The 17,043-nt window shown below is 42.8% G+C and overlaps 1 protein-coding gene across 2 annotated transcripts in view; it reads left to right on the top strand.

Moving 5' to 3' along the window:
• The first annotated feature begins 1,734 nt into the window (after nucleotides 1-1,734).
• The window catches only part of OCLN (occludin), a 34,205-nt gene continuing 18,896 nt past the window's right edge, over nucleotides 1,735-17,043 (top strand). Inside the window, exons 1-4 of one of the 2 annotated variants that reach the window (XM_082191961.1) lie at nucleotides 1,735-1,872; nucleotides 6,078-6,166; nucleotides 9,907-10,609; nucleotides 12,862-13,020. In XM_082191961.1, coding sequence (XP_082048087.1) covers nucleotides 6,117-6,166; nucleotides 9,907-10,609; nucleotides 12,862-13,020 — 912 coding nt within the window. In that variant the 5' untranslated portion in view covers nucleotides 1,735-1,872; nucleotides 6,078-6,116. Of the gene's footprint in view, nucleotides 1,904-6,077; nucleotides 6,167-9,906; nucleotides 10,610-12,861; nucleotides 13,021-17,043 lie in introns of both variants that reach the window. The other variant, XM_082191962.1, reaches the window with a different exon arrangement.

The following is a 17,043-nucleotide window of genomic DNA, read 5'->3' as shown; positions in this document are numbered from 1 at the left end:
TTCTGTCAACAAAACAAGGTGTTCAGCAACATATACATAAGTGGCTGGCTCACCATCACCTTTGGCACATCATGGAAATAAACATCTCCAGAAAACTCTGTAGTTCTCTAGTCCCAAAACATATTACATCTATCGCTGAGACAGGAACACTTTAACTGATAACTTATCTCGTGGAATCACTGGGTAACAATTATACATAACAACTTCCTCTTTCTACACTCCCGCTCATTTAATCACACCCACTGCCGATTCTGTAAGTTCTGAAAAACAACATGTTATGAGTTTGGGGTGGGTGGGCAGTAGGCAGTAGGTGGAGGCCCTTCTATTGCTTGGGAGCCCTCTTCTAATTCTTGGAATAGCCAGGCAGCCTGGTAGAGCCTGCTAAGTATGGGTCCTTAAGGGAACAAAGGAAGTGGCTCTGTGCCTCCTTCAATTGTCTATTAGTTAGAAAGACAAAAAGCCCAAAGTAGAGAGTTATGTGAGCTAGAAGCTGGAAGAAAAGCTGCAAACTGGAAAGGGAGAGAGGAAGAGAGATAAGACATGCCTGGTCTCTGTTGGGATCCAAGGCTGTGAGTATGGGAGAACCAAGACTTTCTTGGGGTGTTAATGCTTTGAACCCCTCCATTGTGGGTTCAGGTTGTATATATGTGTAAACAAACATATATCATAAAGATAACACAGTCACCACTGTCCCTCATTCCAAGGAAACCAAACCTCAGTGGCTGGGGAAACCCAGCCGGATGGGCGGGGTATAAATAATAAATTTATTATTATTTATTTTTTATTTCCTCAGCCACTAGGGTTTGGTTTCCTTGGAATGAGGGACAGTGGAGACTGTGTTGAATAAACGTGAATAACTTGAATAAAATATTGGGGGGGGGGGAGGCAGGTAAGCCCTGTCTCACATAATCAATCACAAGATGCGCATATGAACACTATTTGAATGACAATGCTCATTAATTGGGGGGGGACGACAGGCAGACCCCTCAAATATTTTATGGGTGGGTGAAGGCCCCTACGAGTTGGCTCCTATTGTTCTAAAACGTCTTAGTTTTTTAAAATTTCAGTTGTTTAAATGGTCTTTTTTGTAGGCATGTTTTGTTTGGTGTTTCGTGGACATGTTTTTATTTGACCATCATGCAACAACTCCGAATTTAAGCGAGTCAGGACAATTACCCAACACCTGAGTGAGGGAGCGAACCGCTTCTCTCCCTCCCTCCGTCCCCCACCCCCTCTCAGGTATGTGAGCGATTCCTCGCAAGAACACCTGGTTTCAAGGACGCCAGGATGACGCGGCAGTCTCGGCGAAGTTCACCCCACCTGGGTAAGCGCGTCGAGGCACTTTTTGGGTGCCAGTCTCGTCCCGGCATCCCGAACGAGACGCCGAGAGCGGAGCTCCTCTTCCTCCCGACGGAGCCTTGTCCCTTTAAATGCGCTCTCTCCCCTCCAAGCGCTTGCAGGAACAACCTGTTTGCCGCCGGCAGCAGGTGAGTATCAGGTGAAGAGGTCACATCCCCGCGCGCGGCATTCCCGCTCTCCTACTCCCTCGGCCATTCCGGGGCCCCATTCCGGGCCCCGCCCCCGGGCTAGGAGAGGGGAGGCGCTGGGCCAATGGGGTTGCGCCGTGCGCGCATTCCGAGCCGCTCAGTTCCGAGCGAGCTTGGCTGGTTTCGAGGGAGCGGGGAACTCCTCAGCCCGCCCCCTCCCTTTCAACCCCCCAGGTGTGCCGGCAGTGCGCATGCTCCTCTCGGGTGTGGCGCTCCCCTCTCGCTCTTGGTTGCGGGGAGGAGGAGGCGGAGTTGGAGGAAGAGATGCAAGTTCTTGAGGGGAGAGCGAGGCGCGCAGCAGGTTGTAGTTCATCGGCGAGCCAAGGTGCGCTTTTCTTTGGCGGGGAGCTGTTTGGGTGAGTCCAAAACGTGATAGGTGTAGACTTTTTCAAGAGGGGGGTGGGAAAACTATACTCTGAATGACTTTGCTCAGGCTTAGTAGTGATTTCAGGTGGGATATCTCGTTTATGCTTGCGAGTCCCAGTCCTTAAGCCGTTCAGCCTTGCTGCGTGGGCTGAGATTGTGAGGTTAACCCGAATCGCTCTGGATGGAGCCAGCTCTTTCAGGTTACCTGGAGTTGGCTGTTGTGAGGGAGCTTTATTTTGTGGTGGGTGGGGAAGAAAGGTGGAAGACAGCCATGCTTCTCTAGCCCCCCCCCCACCCCCCGCTCCACTTCCCCCTTAAAACTTTACAGGACGCTTATCCGAAACTTAAAACTTTACAGGAATACTCATTTGCGATTCATTCCTCCAGGTGGCTGAGATTTTATTTTCCTCCATATAACCGAGATTTAACTTCTTGCCGCAGCTGCCTCTTCGTCGTTCTCATGCAAAGTCTGCGGTCGTTATCGAGATATATTAATTTATCGACCCTGAACTTTATTTTGGTTAAGTGGCATGAATGTTGTTGGTCTAATATGATTCGCTCAAAGACACGTCCAGTTTTACATGAACACTACTCATCGACCAGGTGCTTAAGCCCTCCTGATCCTTACGAATTCTTGTTTGCTCTTTTGTCTATCATTTAGGAATTAGCTTTCTTTCGCTCTGAGCCTTGTTTCTTGAAAGTGTGGTTGTAAACAAGGCAGTGAGTCTGGCAGGTCTTTTGAGTCCTAGGTGGCAAACTTTTATACTGTATTCTAAATTCAAAGCCTAATCTCACTTACATGGGAGTAATTTACCTGTTGATTTCAATAGGATTTCTGAGTAGACATGGTTAGGATTACTGTTAATCTGCAGGAATTAATATGGAATTTTACACAGGCTAAAGCACATTAAAATCCACTCTTCCCTCCCTGCTTTTTCCTTGTTCTCTGCTCCAATTCAGTTTTATCTCGACAGTGAGGGCATCTTTTTAAATAGGTGGCCTGAGGGCATAAATGATTTTCTTCAATTGTTTGACTTTTCTGTTCTCTCATTTCCTAAGGCTGTAATTCTATGCATACTTTTACTTAAGTGTAAATCCCTATGAATCCAATGGGTCTTGTTTCTTTGCAATGTGCTGCGAGTTTGTTATGTTGAAGAACATGCTTTAATTGGTTTTCGCTATACAGTTGATGGGTTCATGTTAAAAGCTACTGGTTCTGTATGCCAAGCAGAGAACTAGGACACTCTGGTAAGTTAGAGGACTCCTGCAAGTGCGTCATCAAGCTTTGCACGTTCTGAACAATGCACTGGGAGGTTGGATAAGTTTGACGTCTTGGCCAAGGGTGGACTCTGATCAGTCAGAAGCTTGGAAACTGGTTTCACATAGACTTGTTACAGAATTAAATAATAGCATGTGTAAGTGCAGGTGGTAGAATGGGTTGAAATTGTAATCATTATCAGTGTTGAGATCTGGTTGAAGTTTTTCCAATTTTGTGCAAAGATATGGCACACAGTTTTAGTTAACAAAATGAATACAGTATATTTTTAAAAGGGGGTTTTCTCATTCTTGCATGTTGGTTTCCAGTACATTCCTAAATTAAGAGGGCAATTGCTTCAGAATGTAGGGCTGCAATTAGGTGGAATATTATAGTAATATGTATCTATATCACATTTTTCAAGTTGCATAGATCGATAGCCAGAACACACAGCAGGTGGATCTGCTTCCCTTGCTTTGTATGTATGTTTGTTAAGCCAAATATGATTTTGTTTGTTGGACTTTCCAGTGTCCTGGCATAGGTATCTGAAGAAGTGTGCATGCACACGAAAGCTCATACCAAGAACTAACTTAGTTGGTCTTTAAGCTGCTACTGGAAGGAATTTTTTTTATTTTGACTATGGCAGACCAACACGGCTACCTATCTACTACTGGCATAGGTTTGTTCAGAAGTTAATCCCATTTAGTTCAATGGAGCCTACTCCCTGGGAAGTGTGTTTTGGATTGTAGCGTAAATCATGAAATGTAGGGATGATCTGAGCATAGATCATGTTTGCAAATGTTCATGTTTAAAAACTGAAGAGAGCTCGGTCCTACATTTATAATATAGCAATGTGGAATGCTAAAAAGAAATACTGGTATGCCGTGTGGCATTATATAGAGAACACAAATGCCCCTGATCCGTCACATAAAACATATGTGGTTTGTTTTTTAACCATAATATGCAAACAGCTTGGAAGTGCCCACAACTTGAGTGCTTTCTTTACATTCCCCTCTTTGTCCAGACAGGAGCAACAACTTACAAACCTCAAGCCTTGGGCTAGCATGACGTCTGAACCAGTACTCTGTCGGTTGTTTTTCCCAAACAAACCATGATAACATCATGGTGAATTTAGAGAGAAGCAAACAAGAATCTCTGGTTCAAACTTCAGGGTAAGCCAAAGCTTGTGGTTTGTTGTCCCAGCTGGCCAGAGTGGGTTGTGAAATGGAAGTGCATAATAATCTGTATGGACAAGCCTGCAACTCATGAACAGTATGGTTTAAACCAGTGTTTCCCAACCGGTGTTCCGCGGCACACTAGTGTGCCGCGAGACGTTGCCTGGTGTGCCGTGGGAGGGAGGCGGGCGAGTCGGGCGGCGAGAGGCGGGGCGGCGGCGAGGAGAGGCCGCCCAGCGCGGGGCTCTCGCCATCTGCCTGCCTGGCTGCCTGCGTGGCGCTGACGTCACGGGGCTGTAACGTGCCCCACAAAGGCACACGCGGGGCGGTGAGCGAGCTCCCTCCCACATCCCATCGCCGCTCGCTTCGGCCGGCCTACTGGGCTGTCGCAGGCGGAAGGCCTGCGCATGCGCGAGGTTTTCGTGCCTTCGGGATTGCCTTCACGCCTTCCTCCTCCCGGGTCCTTGAGAGCGCGGGAAGCGGCAGCGCGAGACCGGCGTTGAGCCTGGTAGGTATTGCGCTTGCCAAGGCAGTTATTTGGGAAATGAAAACTTGCAAAGCAAGCAACCAGTTCAATCTGAAGTACGTGTATGCTTAATATCCTGTATCTGAAACCTGTTCTGCCCCCTCCCCCACACTTGGTGCCATTTTCATCTACACATGCAGCAGAGTAAGTTGACCCAGAATAGTACCAATTCAGATGGCAGATGGGAGAATGACAGTGCTGAATGCTTTCCCATGTAGAACAGTCCCTGCAAATAAAAACCTAGCATATTTGGAAGAGGGATGCTAGCCTAACCATTACCTTCTATGCTGTTACTATTTTTTTTTTTTTTTTTACATAAGTAAAAAGTGACCTTTCCCCATCTGGCATGGTGGTGTGCCTCGAGATTTTTTTCATGAAACAAGTGTGCCTTTGCCCAAAAAAGGTTGGGAAACACTGGTTTAAACCAACCATGCACCATAGCTTAACATTACATGAAAACACGGCCATTGTGCGTATGTGTAGATCTGCCATCTCACCTAAAATGAACAAGGGAGCTGCTTTCTGGGAGCAAGATAAAAGGATGTATCTCTAAAAGCTTGAATTGGATTGAAGAGTATTGACCAAATCTATTTTCAATAGATTTAATCAATTTAATTATATTAAAAGGAATGAATGAGGAAGCTAATTATGAGAATTGGAGAGGGGGTGCCTCAGTTTATATTGTATCCATAAGCTGCAGTCCTGTGCATACTTATATAGGTGCAAGACCATTTACCAAGTAAAACATACTTCCTTGTAAACACACTTGGGATTTCCTGTAAATTTAGATGGAACATAAATAGTTGCTCCTGTATCATACATGGTAAACAGGGATGGTACTTGCATGTGTGTGTGTGTGTGTGTGTGTATGTGTGTGTCCACAAAGTCCCCTCATGCTGCTGAAATTAGGCTTTAAGGAAGCATTGTAGCTGATATAATTGGTTGCAGAGCATGGTTTGTTATGGGGTGTGTTTGTGTGCCTGTGATGGTTTAACCAATTTGTAAATGTGCCTGCGGGTCAAAAAATGTAGCGACCCCTTATGTAGATGTAGACCCCTGTCTACATCTGCTGAAAAGAGTTGTCCCGTTATTGTACCGGTAATTTAGAAACTTACCACTCCATATTGGTGTGTATAACTATTGATGGTTTGGTTATGGTTGACTTAATATTCTAAGCTGAGTTTCTTTCCCCCCATTTCTTCTTATAGATTTAAATTCTTGCAGCTAAAGAGTCCAGAGCTTCCACTATGTCATCGAGGCCATTTGAAAGTCCGCCGCCTTATCGACCCGATGAATTGTAAATATCTGTTTTCTTTTTTCTGTGCTAGTTCAAATTATTGTTGATAAGTAGTGTACACTGTTAAAGATAAGATTTCTGGCAGCTCCCAACATTAATTGTATAAACAGTAGATGCAGTTTATGCTAGCTACTTTGTCACTAAAACAATACATATTTTGAAAATTAAATTATATAATGGTTGTAACACCATTTTAAAGGTCAACATAGGTACTCTGTGTGTGTGGACGTACACTTACTATTGAGAATCAAGGGCTATAAGGGGGGTAGACTATCCTGCCCCTGCTATAAATTGTACAGCCTTAGAGTAGAGAGAGCATTGTTAAATCCACTGTATATATGGAGAGATTTCAAAATGGTTGTGACAATACAATGGTGGGAGAGGTTAGCTGCTTGATGGGGAATATAAGTTTCCTTAGCAAGCAGATTTGTGGGTTTCATAGCAAACTAAGGTTTTGCTGAAACTGAGTCCATATTTTATTTTATTTATCACATTTACATACCATCTTTTTTCTTCCAAGGAGCTCAAGGTGGTGTGCATGCTTCTCTTCCTTTCCATTTCCTCCTCACAACAACGCTGTGAGGTAGGTTAGGCTAAGAGATGGTAACTGGCCCAAGGTCACCCAGTGAGCTGCATGGCTGAATGGGGATTTGAACCCTGGTCTCCCAGGTCATAGTTCAACATTCTAACCATTATGTCATGCAACTGAGTGGCTTTTTTATATAAAAAAGTACACTCTAGCTACAGAATGCATCTACCCCATCCACTTCAGATTGGCTTATCCAATCATCCCTCTTCTTAAAACACGGCTTAAGTTTGGTAGAAGGCTGCTGGAATGCAAATATAAACTGTGCAGATCTGTTAGCAGATCTGTTAGCCACAGTACCTAGGAATTGTGACCATGAGGTGGAAATAAATCCTGTGTTTAAATCTGGTAAGACTTGTCTCCATGTAAGGTGCTTAAGGTCAAGGAGTCATTGCTTAATGTGATAACAGTACTGTTGATCTTTGCTGTTTCTGCATATTGTGACTGGTGAAGGTTTCAACACCTGCACTTTTTGTGTTTAAAAATGTGTATGTTTTCTGGCAGGAGGTATTTACTGAATAACTGAATATTTAATAATGTGCAAAGAATTGTCTGCTTTCCAGCCTTGTGAGCTGAAGTTTTGACTGTACTTTCCTACTGACTGGAATGTTGCATTGGAAATGGCTGGCAAAAGTACCATTTACTTACTGACATAAAGGAAGTTCATGGGGGAAGGATGGTTTTTCTGTGCCGATTGTGATAGCATGTGTCAGCCTCCCACAATCTGGGGAACCTTGAGTGTTAGTAAACACCTGACTGCACTTGGTCAGGAAAGGGTGGTCTACAGAGGCCTTTGTTTTATTGCCCACGTGAGTGACTGGGAAGATTCATCAAATCCTGGTTCTATGTTAGTGGAAAGGACTAGTTGGGAAATGTGCCTGACCAGTCTTCAGCTACTATAGTTTGGTAATGTGATGCTTTTCTCAAGCCAGTGCAATGACGTCATTAAGCCCGTGATGGCATTCCTATGGGCATGCTTGTTCCTACAGGTCAGTCCAACCTGTGGGCTTTGCCTCTCATAAACTTAAATACAGAATGAACTTCACATTGGTATTATGGCTGAAGATGTCTGCTTCTTTTAGAAAGCATCCAGCTTCCCTCCCAAATACCACCCTACCTATTACTGTATTTATGTGAATCTAATGCACCATTGAATCTAATCTGCACCCTAATTTTTGCGACATAATTTGTCTAAAAAGGTGCATGTTACATTTGAGCAAATACGGTAATTGATTTTCACTTGCTACAGAGATGACAATGGTATGAAGTTTTTATAAACTTCTGAAAGATTGTAATTTTCTTATAAACTGCTATATTACAATCACATTCTTGTATGTAATCCTCATTAATGAAAGGTCTTTTGCCATATTTTTGTTAGAAGGTGCTTTTGTGATTGTTTCTCTCTCTGCAATAATGCTAAAGAATAGGAGGTGTTAGAAAATTCAGTATAAACGGCTTTTCAAATTTTTTAAGCTAATGCAGGTGAACGTTGTCACAAGATATAAAATTCACACCATGTCAATTATAAAATTGTCTTGTTGTGTTTTAGAGGTTGCTTTCATTTTTAGAATACAGGAGGAAAGGGTCAACACCTGTTCCTGTATTAAAAAAGGGACAGTACTTTCTCATTTCCCAACCACTTTGAGGTATTTTGCATTCAAGTGGTATACAGTATAACTTGTATGAAATAAAATACATTTTGGAATTTTTATCTCACTCGCACATACAATATGCAATAAATCTGGCTTACCTGAGACAGTTTATTGCACCCATACCTGTGTTCATAAATGTGTGTGTGTGGGGGGGAATCTCTTTCCTCTGTCCCGCAACCCCACTTGTAGTCTTATTATGGGCAGAAAAATGCCACTTGTCGTACTTTGTATTCAGTTACATGTGCTCAAATGTAAAACCAACAGGCAGAAAATCCATCCACGGCATGTGGAGGACTCTACCCTTCTGCAAGCAGCTGTCCAGCTGTGTGCTCCCAACTCTTTCTGCTCAGCACTAATCAGGGCTGAGTGTGCAAGTGCCCCACTTTGCAGCACTATGGAGTGCCCAGCATGCGAACTCCTGTTGCCCTCCAGCCCATGCCACATAGGGAGATGGTGAACACCTGTTCTGTAGAACAGACAGCGGCAGAGGCTCAAGCACCAAGAGGTGTGCTGGAGAGGGAGATGGAAGCTTGATTCCCAGAGGTAGGAGAGGTTACTGAAATGAAAGCTACAGAGCTGTGTGGGTGGAGGGGAGAGGAAGGTGCAGCAGGGGCCCACTCCCCATAAGCTCAGAAGCAGGGTAGTGGGTGATCTGAATGGTGTTGTGCTCCATCAGAGATGTTCATTTCATCCTGCTCCTTTTCCAGCATTTAGAAAGTGCCCAGTATGCAAGGAGCCATCACCACTGTTTACTGCAAGGTGCATGTGTACACACATACAACCCCTACTCCACCCCATCCCAGTCAGTTTTGGCTAGTCAGGCAGCAGCAACTTACGGCTGAGCACAACTAAGTTATGTAAGGTTTTAGAAGGTGGGTCAGACTCACCCTCTGCAGAGTCCTTTGAACATGCAGCTGGAATTGTGCAGGCTCTTGCTTGCCATATATTGAGTGTAGTGTCAGACAAAGACCCTGTCTTCCAAGGGTAGGATTCGGACAACAAATTTTGGATTGACTACTAAGGCCAGTCAAAGTTTGTGAAACGCTGTACAGAATACATGCATACCATATAATGTGTTTTTCAAACATGGCAGATGTAATTCTTTATTGTAATTGATAAGTGTAAACAGTTTAATTATTACTTGCTGATCTTTAATTTTAGTGTTTACTATTGGATTCTAATGCATTATTGCATACTACCTTATTTGGTGTAAGTTGTTTATTTTAAACAACTTTTTGTGACTTTGTATATAAGATCTGATTGTTACTATTTATGTTTGATGTTTTATTATTACTTTTTTGTGTGTTGGAAGCTACCCAGAGTGGCTGGGTAACCCAGCCAGATGGGCGAGGTATAAATAAAATAATAATAATAATAATGCTGTATGCTGTTATAAATGACAGTGATTAAATGGTTTTCAGAGGTATCTAGGGAAATTAACATTTCATACTTTAATAGTGGTTCATAACAAGGCGTGTGTTGTTGTTTTTTGATTTTTGCAGCAAACCTTCACACTATGTACCAAGCAATAATGCGTATGGTGGTGAATTCCATTCTCAGCCAATGTACTCTCAGCCTGCATATTCCTACTATCCGGAAGAGGAAGTTCAACACTTCTACAAATGGTCCTCCCCTCCAGGAATAATCAAGATCATGTCGGTTCTCATAATAGTGATGTCCATTGGCATCTTTGCATGTGTTGCATCCACGTTGGCTTGGGACATGGATATGTATGGAACTGGCCTGGGAACTGGCCTGGGAACTGGCATGGGAACTGGCTATGGCTATGGTATGGGATCTGGCTACGGCTATGGTAGTTCCTTTGGTGGCTTTGGAAGTTCTTATGGCTATGGCTATGGAGGAAATTATATTGATCCACGAGGAGCAAAAGGCTTCATCATTGCAATGGCAGCTTTTTGCTTTATTGCTGGATTAGTGGTTTTTATAACAGGTGTTACCAAGACTAGCATGGCCAGGTCAAGGATGTATTACCTCCTCCTGATAATAGGAAGCTCCATCTTCCTCTTTTTGGTATTTATCGCGGCCATTGTATATACACTAGCAGTGAACCCAACTGCACAAGCTTCTGGATCGATGTACTACAATCAGATTTATGCCATGTGCAGCTCCTTTTACAATCCTACAACCACTGGAGTCTTTGTGAATCAGTACTTGTATCACTACTGTGTGGTGGAACCTCAGGAGGTATGTAGATGCGTTAATTAAGAAATTCAAAATGCAAAATACTAGTTGTATTTCGGTCCTGAATCAAACGGTGTGCTGAATAATGATGCTAAAACTAGTTTTGAAATTGAGCTATTATTGATTAGCTTATACTGGTGGCTATTTAGCTAACCTTGGGCAGCATTTGAAAGAATGTGATCATTCTCTTTTTTTTTAATACTGTCTATACTGCTCTATAAGGGACGCGGGTGGCGCTGTGAGTTAAACCACAGAGCCTAGGACTTGCCGATCAGAAGGTTGGCAGTTCAAATCCCCGTGACGGGGTGAGCTCCCGTTGCTCGTCCCTGCTCCTGCCAACCTAGCAGTTCGAAAGCACATCAAAGTGCAAGTAGATAAATAGGTACCGCTCTGACGGGAAGGTAAACGGCATTTCCGTGCACTGTTCTGGTTCGCCAGAAGCGTCTTAGTCATGCTGGCCACATGACCCAGAAGCTGTACGCCGGCTCCCTCGGCCAATAAAGCGAGATGATCGCCGCAACCCCAGGGTCGGTCACGTCTGGACCTAATGGTCAGGCGTCCCTTTACCTTTACCTTTATACTGCTCTAGAGAGGATTCAGATGATTAATTGGAGGCCTAGATCTAGTGAGTAGGGGTTATCATATGTAGATTCAGGGTTTCAACATGGCTTGATTGGTTTTATTTACTGGAGTCGCATTGCACCTCTAAATCTTGAGTTCAGATCTATGTATCCTGGTTTAAGCTCTACTTGAATTATTGAAACGCTTGTTAGGAAGCAGCTGCAGCCTACAAACCATGCTAATCCTTTTAGCTGTTCCTTTTATGGATTTGTCTATGTTGATCCTTAATTGAATAACCTGTGCTAGCTGTCTTGGGCAATTATGTTCATGGACAGTAACTCAGCTCTGAAGACATATTGAATGGTCTTGGACAAGTTTCAATTCTCCATTTGTTTGTTTGTTTAAAAAAATCAATCGGTCACCACCTAGGATTTTTGCAAAAATCTCAAGGGGATTAATAAAAATAATTTGAAATGAAAGTATGGGGATGCTAAATAGCTGCAATCAATTTTTTTTATTGCAATAATGTAATTGTTTGCTTCTGCCCAAGGAAGTTAAAGGCTAAGTATGAAAAAATTATGCTCAAATCCCCCCCCCCCGCAACAGCCTGATCTTAAAAAAAAAATTCTCACAAGAAAGTTCTGCTCAGCCTTGCCTTCCAGTTAAGAAAATTTTGCAGAAGTGAATGTGAAGGAAATGGCTCTTTGTTTCTTTTCTGCCCTATGATACACAAAAGTAGACTGAAGGCTGAAATGAAGAAGGGCCCCTGTCATGGGGAGCTAGTTCAGAACTGGCAGAACAGGAGCCAACCAATCAAAGTATGAGCTTATGTTGGATGACCTCCCCCCAAATATTTGAGAATTGTTTCTTGCAATAGCAGACAAGTCGCTGCTGCTTACCAGGAGGAAGAATTAGGAGGGGCACCGCAGCAGCGATGTTAGCACGGTGTAAACACACCAGCAGGAGCACTTCTGTAGCTCCACTGGTGCTGCCACCTTGCCCCTCCCACTGTTCTCCTGAGAAGCAGGGTGAGTGCCTCTGCTCCACCGTGCCATCTGCAACTGGTTTCTTGCATTGCTGTTGACAATTGGGAACCTGTTCCTGAGCACAAAAAAGACTTTTTAAAAAGATCACATGTATTCATATACTGTGGATTCTGCCAGTAAAGCGCAGGCAGGTGCAGATTCATACTTCTCAGTTAATGAGATTGCCCTAGGACACCTTATTTTTAAGCACTAGGTTCACCTAATTGAGCTAAGCATTATTTTTTTTAAATGACTGTTAGAAAGGCAGGTATCTCTAAATTATCCTTTACCTTTCATTATTCCTTTCTTAATCCTATGAAAGCCTGAGTTTCTGGATATAGAGTATATCAAGTTTGAGGAATGGCTTGCCTAAATAAGTGTAAGGAATTTCTACCTGCGTTGAGATCCCGAGTAATTTACAATGCACTTTGCATACCAAGTCCTGTCATAATCAGTTTTTGCAACCATCTTGTGCGGTGGGCCACCATTTTAACTATTCTGTTAAGTGCAGTTAAGTAACCATGGCTAAAAGAGTAAGTTGCTTAAGACCAATGTGTTTCTGTCTCATTGTTACTTGTAGTTTTGAAAGGGATAGATAGTCGAATTTAAGACTATCTTTGTTCTGATTTGTTGCATTTTAAAACTCCTATTGATCTGTTCCTTTCCTAGGCTATTGCCATTGTACTGGCCTTCCTCCTTGTTGTAGCTTTTGCCATAATAATATTCTTTGCAGCAAGAACCCGAAGTAAAATGAATTACTATGGCAAAGTGAATATCCTGTGGGACCACGTAAAAAGTTTTGAAGAGGCTCCCAATGTAGAAGAATGGGTAAGTTATGTTTTAATATTTTATTTTGAAATTTTTGTCTTCAATAATTGTGAGCCTGTATTAAAGATTATACACATAGACATGTGCATTAGTGACTGCAATGCTGAAGAATCATTAAGTTTAGTGATTATATGAAGTTGTGTTTTTTAAAACCCACCTCCTATTGAGGCAGCAGGGTTCATTCTTGACAGGAGTCTAGGGAAGACAACCCATTTTTATCTCTTTGTTGCACAATGCTTGTGCTGGATAGGTTTTCTTCAGGTTTGCAGCATGTAAAATTGCAGTTTGCACTCAGAATGAACAAGCTAAATGAGTTGTTCACTACGGGTGTGGTGTGTTATGGGCAGAGAAAAATATCCCAGGTCATATCCAGTGCAGAATTGGCCCTTGGATTGTGTTTTGCTGATGCTGTTTACAAAGTCTAAATGCTCTTTTGGAATATAAATACTCAGAATTTTCAATGTAACTTCAGGTAATTTGAGAGGTAGTAGTACAACATTTGAGATAATGATGCAAATGTTATAAATGCAAGGCTGAGCATTTAAAATACCTGCACTGTAATATAAAAAGCAACCCACCTCCTTATGCTGGAGGTGCTTAATTAACTAGGAAAGTGACTCAGTTCAATGCTTACTCTTTTATGAGTACAGTATTCACTGTGCACTTTGATATTTTATGACTTGCACATGACATGGACTTCATTTGTCCTTTATCCATCAGGCCAGTGTAAAGGGACTGACTGCTTCATATAGTGCCTTACATGATATGAAGCAAATGTTTCGGTGAGACAGTTTCGGGGCGTGTTCTTTACTAGCTAATGAACTTGTTTACTCATGTTTCACTCTGCCAGGAGAAGTGCAGGTGAAAAAAAAAACCTGAGCCAAATAACAAATCCCAGTGAATAACTATACAGTACCTGTAGCTTTTTGTCTTTACCAGAGATCAGATATCCCAAGCAGAAAATTATGGCTAACTTCTGATATTTGAGGAGGCTTTTTATGAAGAACTACATTAACACTTTAGAGGAAATCTCTTCTGTTTTAATGCCGGGGGAGTTCTGAGGTTCACTTATATGTAACTGATTTTTTTAAAAAATGACACTTTGTTCAAGTGCACCCAGAAAATCCACAGTGACCAATTTAGAATTATCCAGATAAAGTACTAAATACTCATGGAGCCTTTTATACTGCATGTTCCAAGCTCTGCAACTTGTTTCAGCCTGGGACTGTGGCTGACCAGAGTTATTAATAGATCAAGCAGAAAGTAGTGGGATTGGATGTATATTGCCTTTTAGATGTCCTGGAAATGGTCAAAGTCAACCATGACTTAAGAGAGTAATGTATTAGCAACACTGCTCATTCATGCTTAACCAGGTGTGGCTGACTTGTGGTCCTCTAGATATTGCTCAAGTAAAACTCTCATCAGCCGCAGTCATAATTACAATTGAAAAGGAATGGGGGGGGGGGTTCAGCAACATCTGGAGACAACAGCTTAGCCATCTCCAAAAACTATGAAAATCTGTCATAGTTACTGTTGTCGAGTAGTATATTCAATGCCCTATCTAGCGCTCTGTATATCCAAGTTGTAAAGCCAGGTTAGGAGGGCTGTCACAGCTTTTAGAGTGCACATAAAAACACTCTTATATCACCATACTTCAAATGGTAATTAGAAACAATTGTAGCATTCTCTCATTTTGTGGCGGGCGGGGGGAGGTTTAAAAAAAGTCTTCCTCTTCACATTTTGTAATGTACCTTGGAAGTCAAACAGAATCTGTTCCAGGGGTCCGTTCGACTTCCAAAACGTTCGAAAACCAAATCGCAGCTTCTGATTGGCTGCAGGAAGCTCCTGCAGCCTTCAGAAGCCATGGAAGCCCTGTCAGATGTTCGGGTTCTGAAATAACATTCACAAACCGGAACAATCGCTTCCGGGTTTGCGGCGTTTAGGAGGCAAAACGTCTGAGTTCCAGGGCGTTCGGGATCCAAGGTACCATGGTAAAGGTAAAGGACCCCTGACAGTTAAGTCCAGTTGCAGATGACTCTGGGGTTGCGGCGCTCATCTTGCTTTACAGGCCGAGGCAGCTGGTGTTTGTCCGCAGACAGTTTTCCAGGTCATGTGGCCAGCATGACTAAGCCACTTCTGGCACAATGGAACACCAAAACCAGAGCAGTGCATGGAAACACCATTTACCTTCCCGCTGGAGCGGTACCTATTTATCTACTTGCACTGTTTGGCATGATTTCAAACTGCTAGGTTGGCAGGAGCTGGGACCGAGCAACGGGAGCTCACTCCGTGGTGAGGATTCGAACCGCCAACCTTCTGATCAGCAAGCCCAAGAGGCTCAGTGGTTTAGACCACAACGCCACCCGTGTCCCTTACCATTGTACAATATATCAACCTAAAATGAAATACATGATTAGGTTTCTGAGATACATGGATGAGTGTTTGGATACATCCACCTGTCAGAAAACCGATAACCTACCTTTTACTTTGGCATATGCTGATTTTGACCTAGTTTTGGCAGTAATTATAAACTAGACGTGCAGGGGAAATGAGGGTACCAAGCTTCCCGGGACTTGCATAACATTCCTCTGTGCAGGATGTACCATGTGCACCAGTACTGAGCCAGTTTCTGTAATGGCAAACCATGGTTTTGCGTTGCATGAGCAAGCCTCAGGCTTGCATGCACCCTCCCCTTTTTTCCATGTTCCACTTAATAAGTTGCTTTCAGGATTGCAGCCAATCATGACTTGCTTTTGCATATTTAACAGCAAACTATATTTGCCATAACTCAGGAAGTGTCAGGGAGAGGTGTGAGCATATATGTAAATACAGGCTTCATTCCTGCATTGCTAAACCATAGTTTGTCTTGTATATTTATTGAATTGATGGGATCAGCAGGACTTCCGGAGTTGATTATTCAGTGCCTCAGTGTCTTACCACAACCATTATATATGTCCTCAGGCTTACTTTACACAGTAAATAGATAAACTTGGGTTTACAACCAAGCATATTCTCAACTGGGAGTTGCAGCCAAAAATGGATGATGCATGTCTTTGCATTCAGACTTCATATTTTAGGTGTGCCCTTTTAAATATAATGCGAACCACCATACTCTGGTATCTGCCTGTTCTGCATCACTCTTTAAAACTAGAGGTCATGCATGGATTTCAGTTATGCTAAACAAGAGGATGACTTGCTTCATCTCTTATAACTTAGTGAGATAGTCTTGTTTACCATGATTTGCACATTCTCTTTTCTTCTATGCCTTAGTCCCCACAAGAATCTTGCTTCTAGCTAACATGCTAATATGTGCAATCACTTTAGGTGAATTTAGGCAGTTGAACATTTTCTAGTCTCCGCCATAGGGAAAATCGTTTGGGTCTCATGTAGTACTGATTCTTTACATGCTGGGTCAACAAACCAGCTAAACTAAATAAGTGAGTTCCTTTGACCTTAAGTCAATAGGATGAAATTTGTGCCAATCCAGTTCTCAGGGTTAAATGGTTACTAGAGCTATTCCTTGAAAAAGGGTTGTTGTGTTAATTGGACAGCTATCTTTCGTTTGTGGTGTGTGGAAAGTAGATTAAATTTGAAAAGAATACAATGACTGGGTACTTAAGTGAAAACACTGCTTTCCTAAAAACATTAGCAAAGAAAGAGCTGTAGCTCCATGGTGGAGCCACCCGTCTTGCATTCAGACTGTCTTGCATTCAGACTGCAGAAGGCTCTTCAAAAGCCCTGCATAGGAGGTCCCAACAATCATCATCTGGCATCATTGTGATATCAGGTGATTGACCAGTGAGTGACTCTACCCATCTCTCTCCTTTGCCCCACAAGGGGAGAGATAAGGAGCAGATTTTGTCCAGCACACTTAGTCTACTTGGTCATGATGGCCAGAATGGGGAATTCCTTGCTCTGCATAATCCGCTTAGTCCTTACTCTGTTGGCTTTCCACTGTAGGCAGACCACCTTTTCCAGCTTGGTTTTTGTTTTTCTTTCCTCTGGTGTCCTGCATTATGCATT

This window comes from Podarcis vaucheri (genome assembly GCF_965113315.1).
Source record: "Podarcis vaucheri genome assembly, chromosome: 11".
In the NCBI taxonomy this organism is placed as follows: Eukaryota; Metazoa; Chordata; class Lepidosauria; order Squamata; family Lacertidae; genus Podarcis; species Podarcis vaucheri.
Note: the sequence above shows the minus strand (reverse complement) of the source record. Positions and strands in the feature narration are given on the sequence as shown.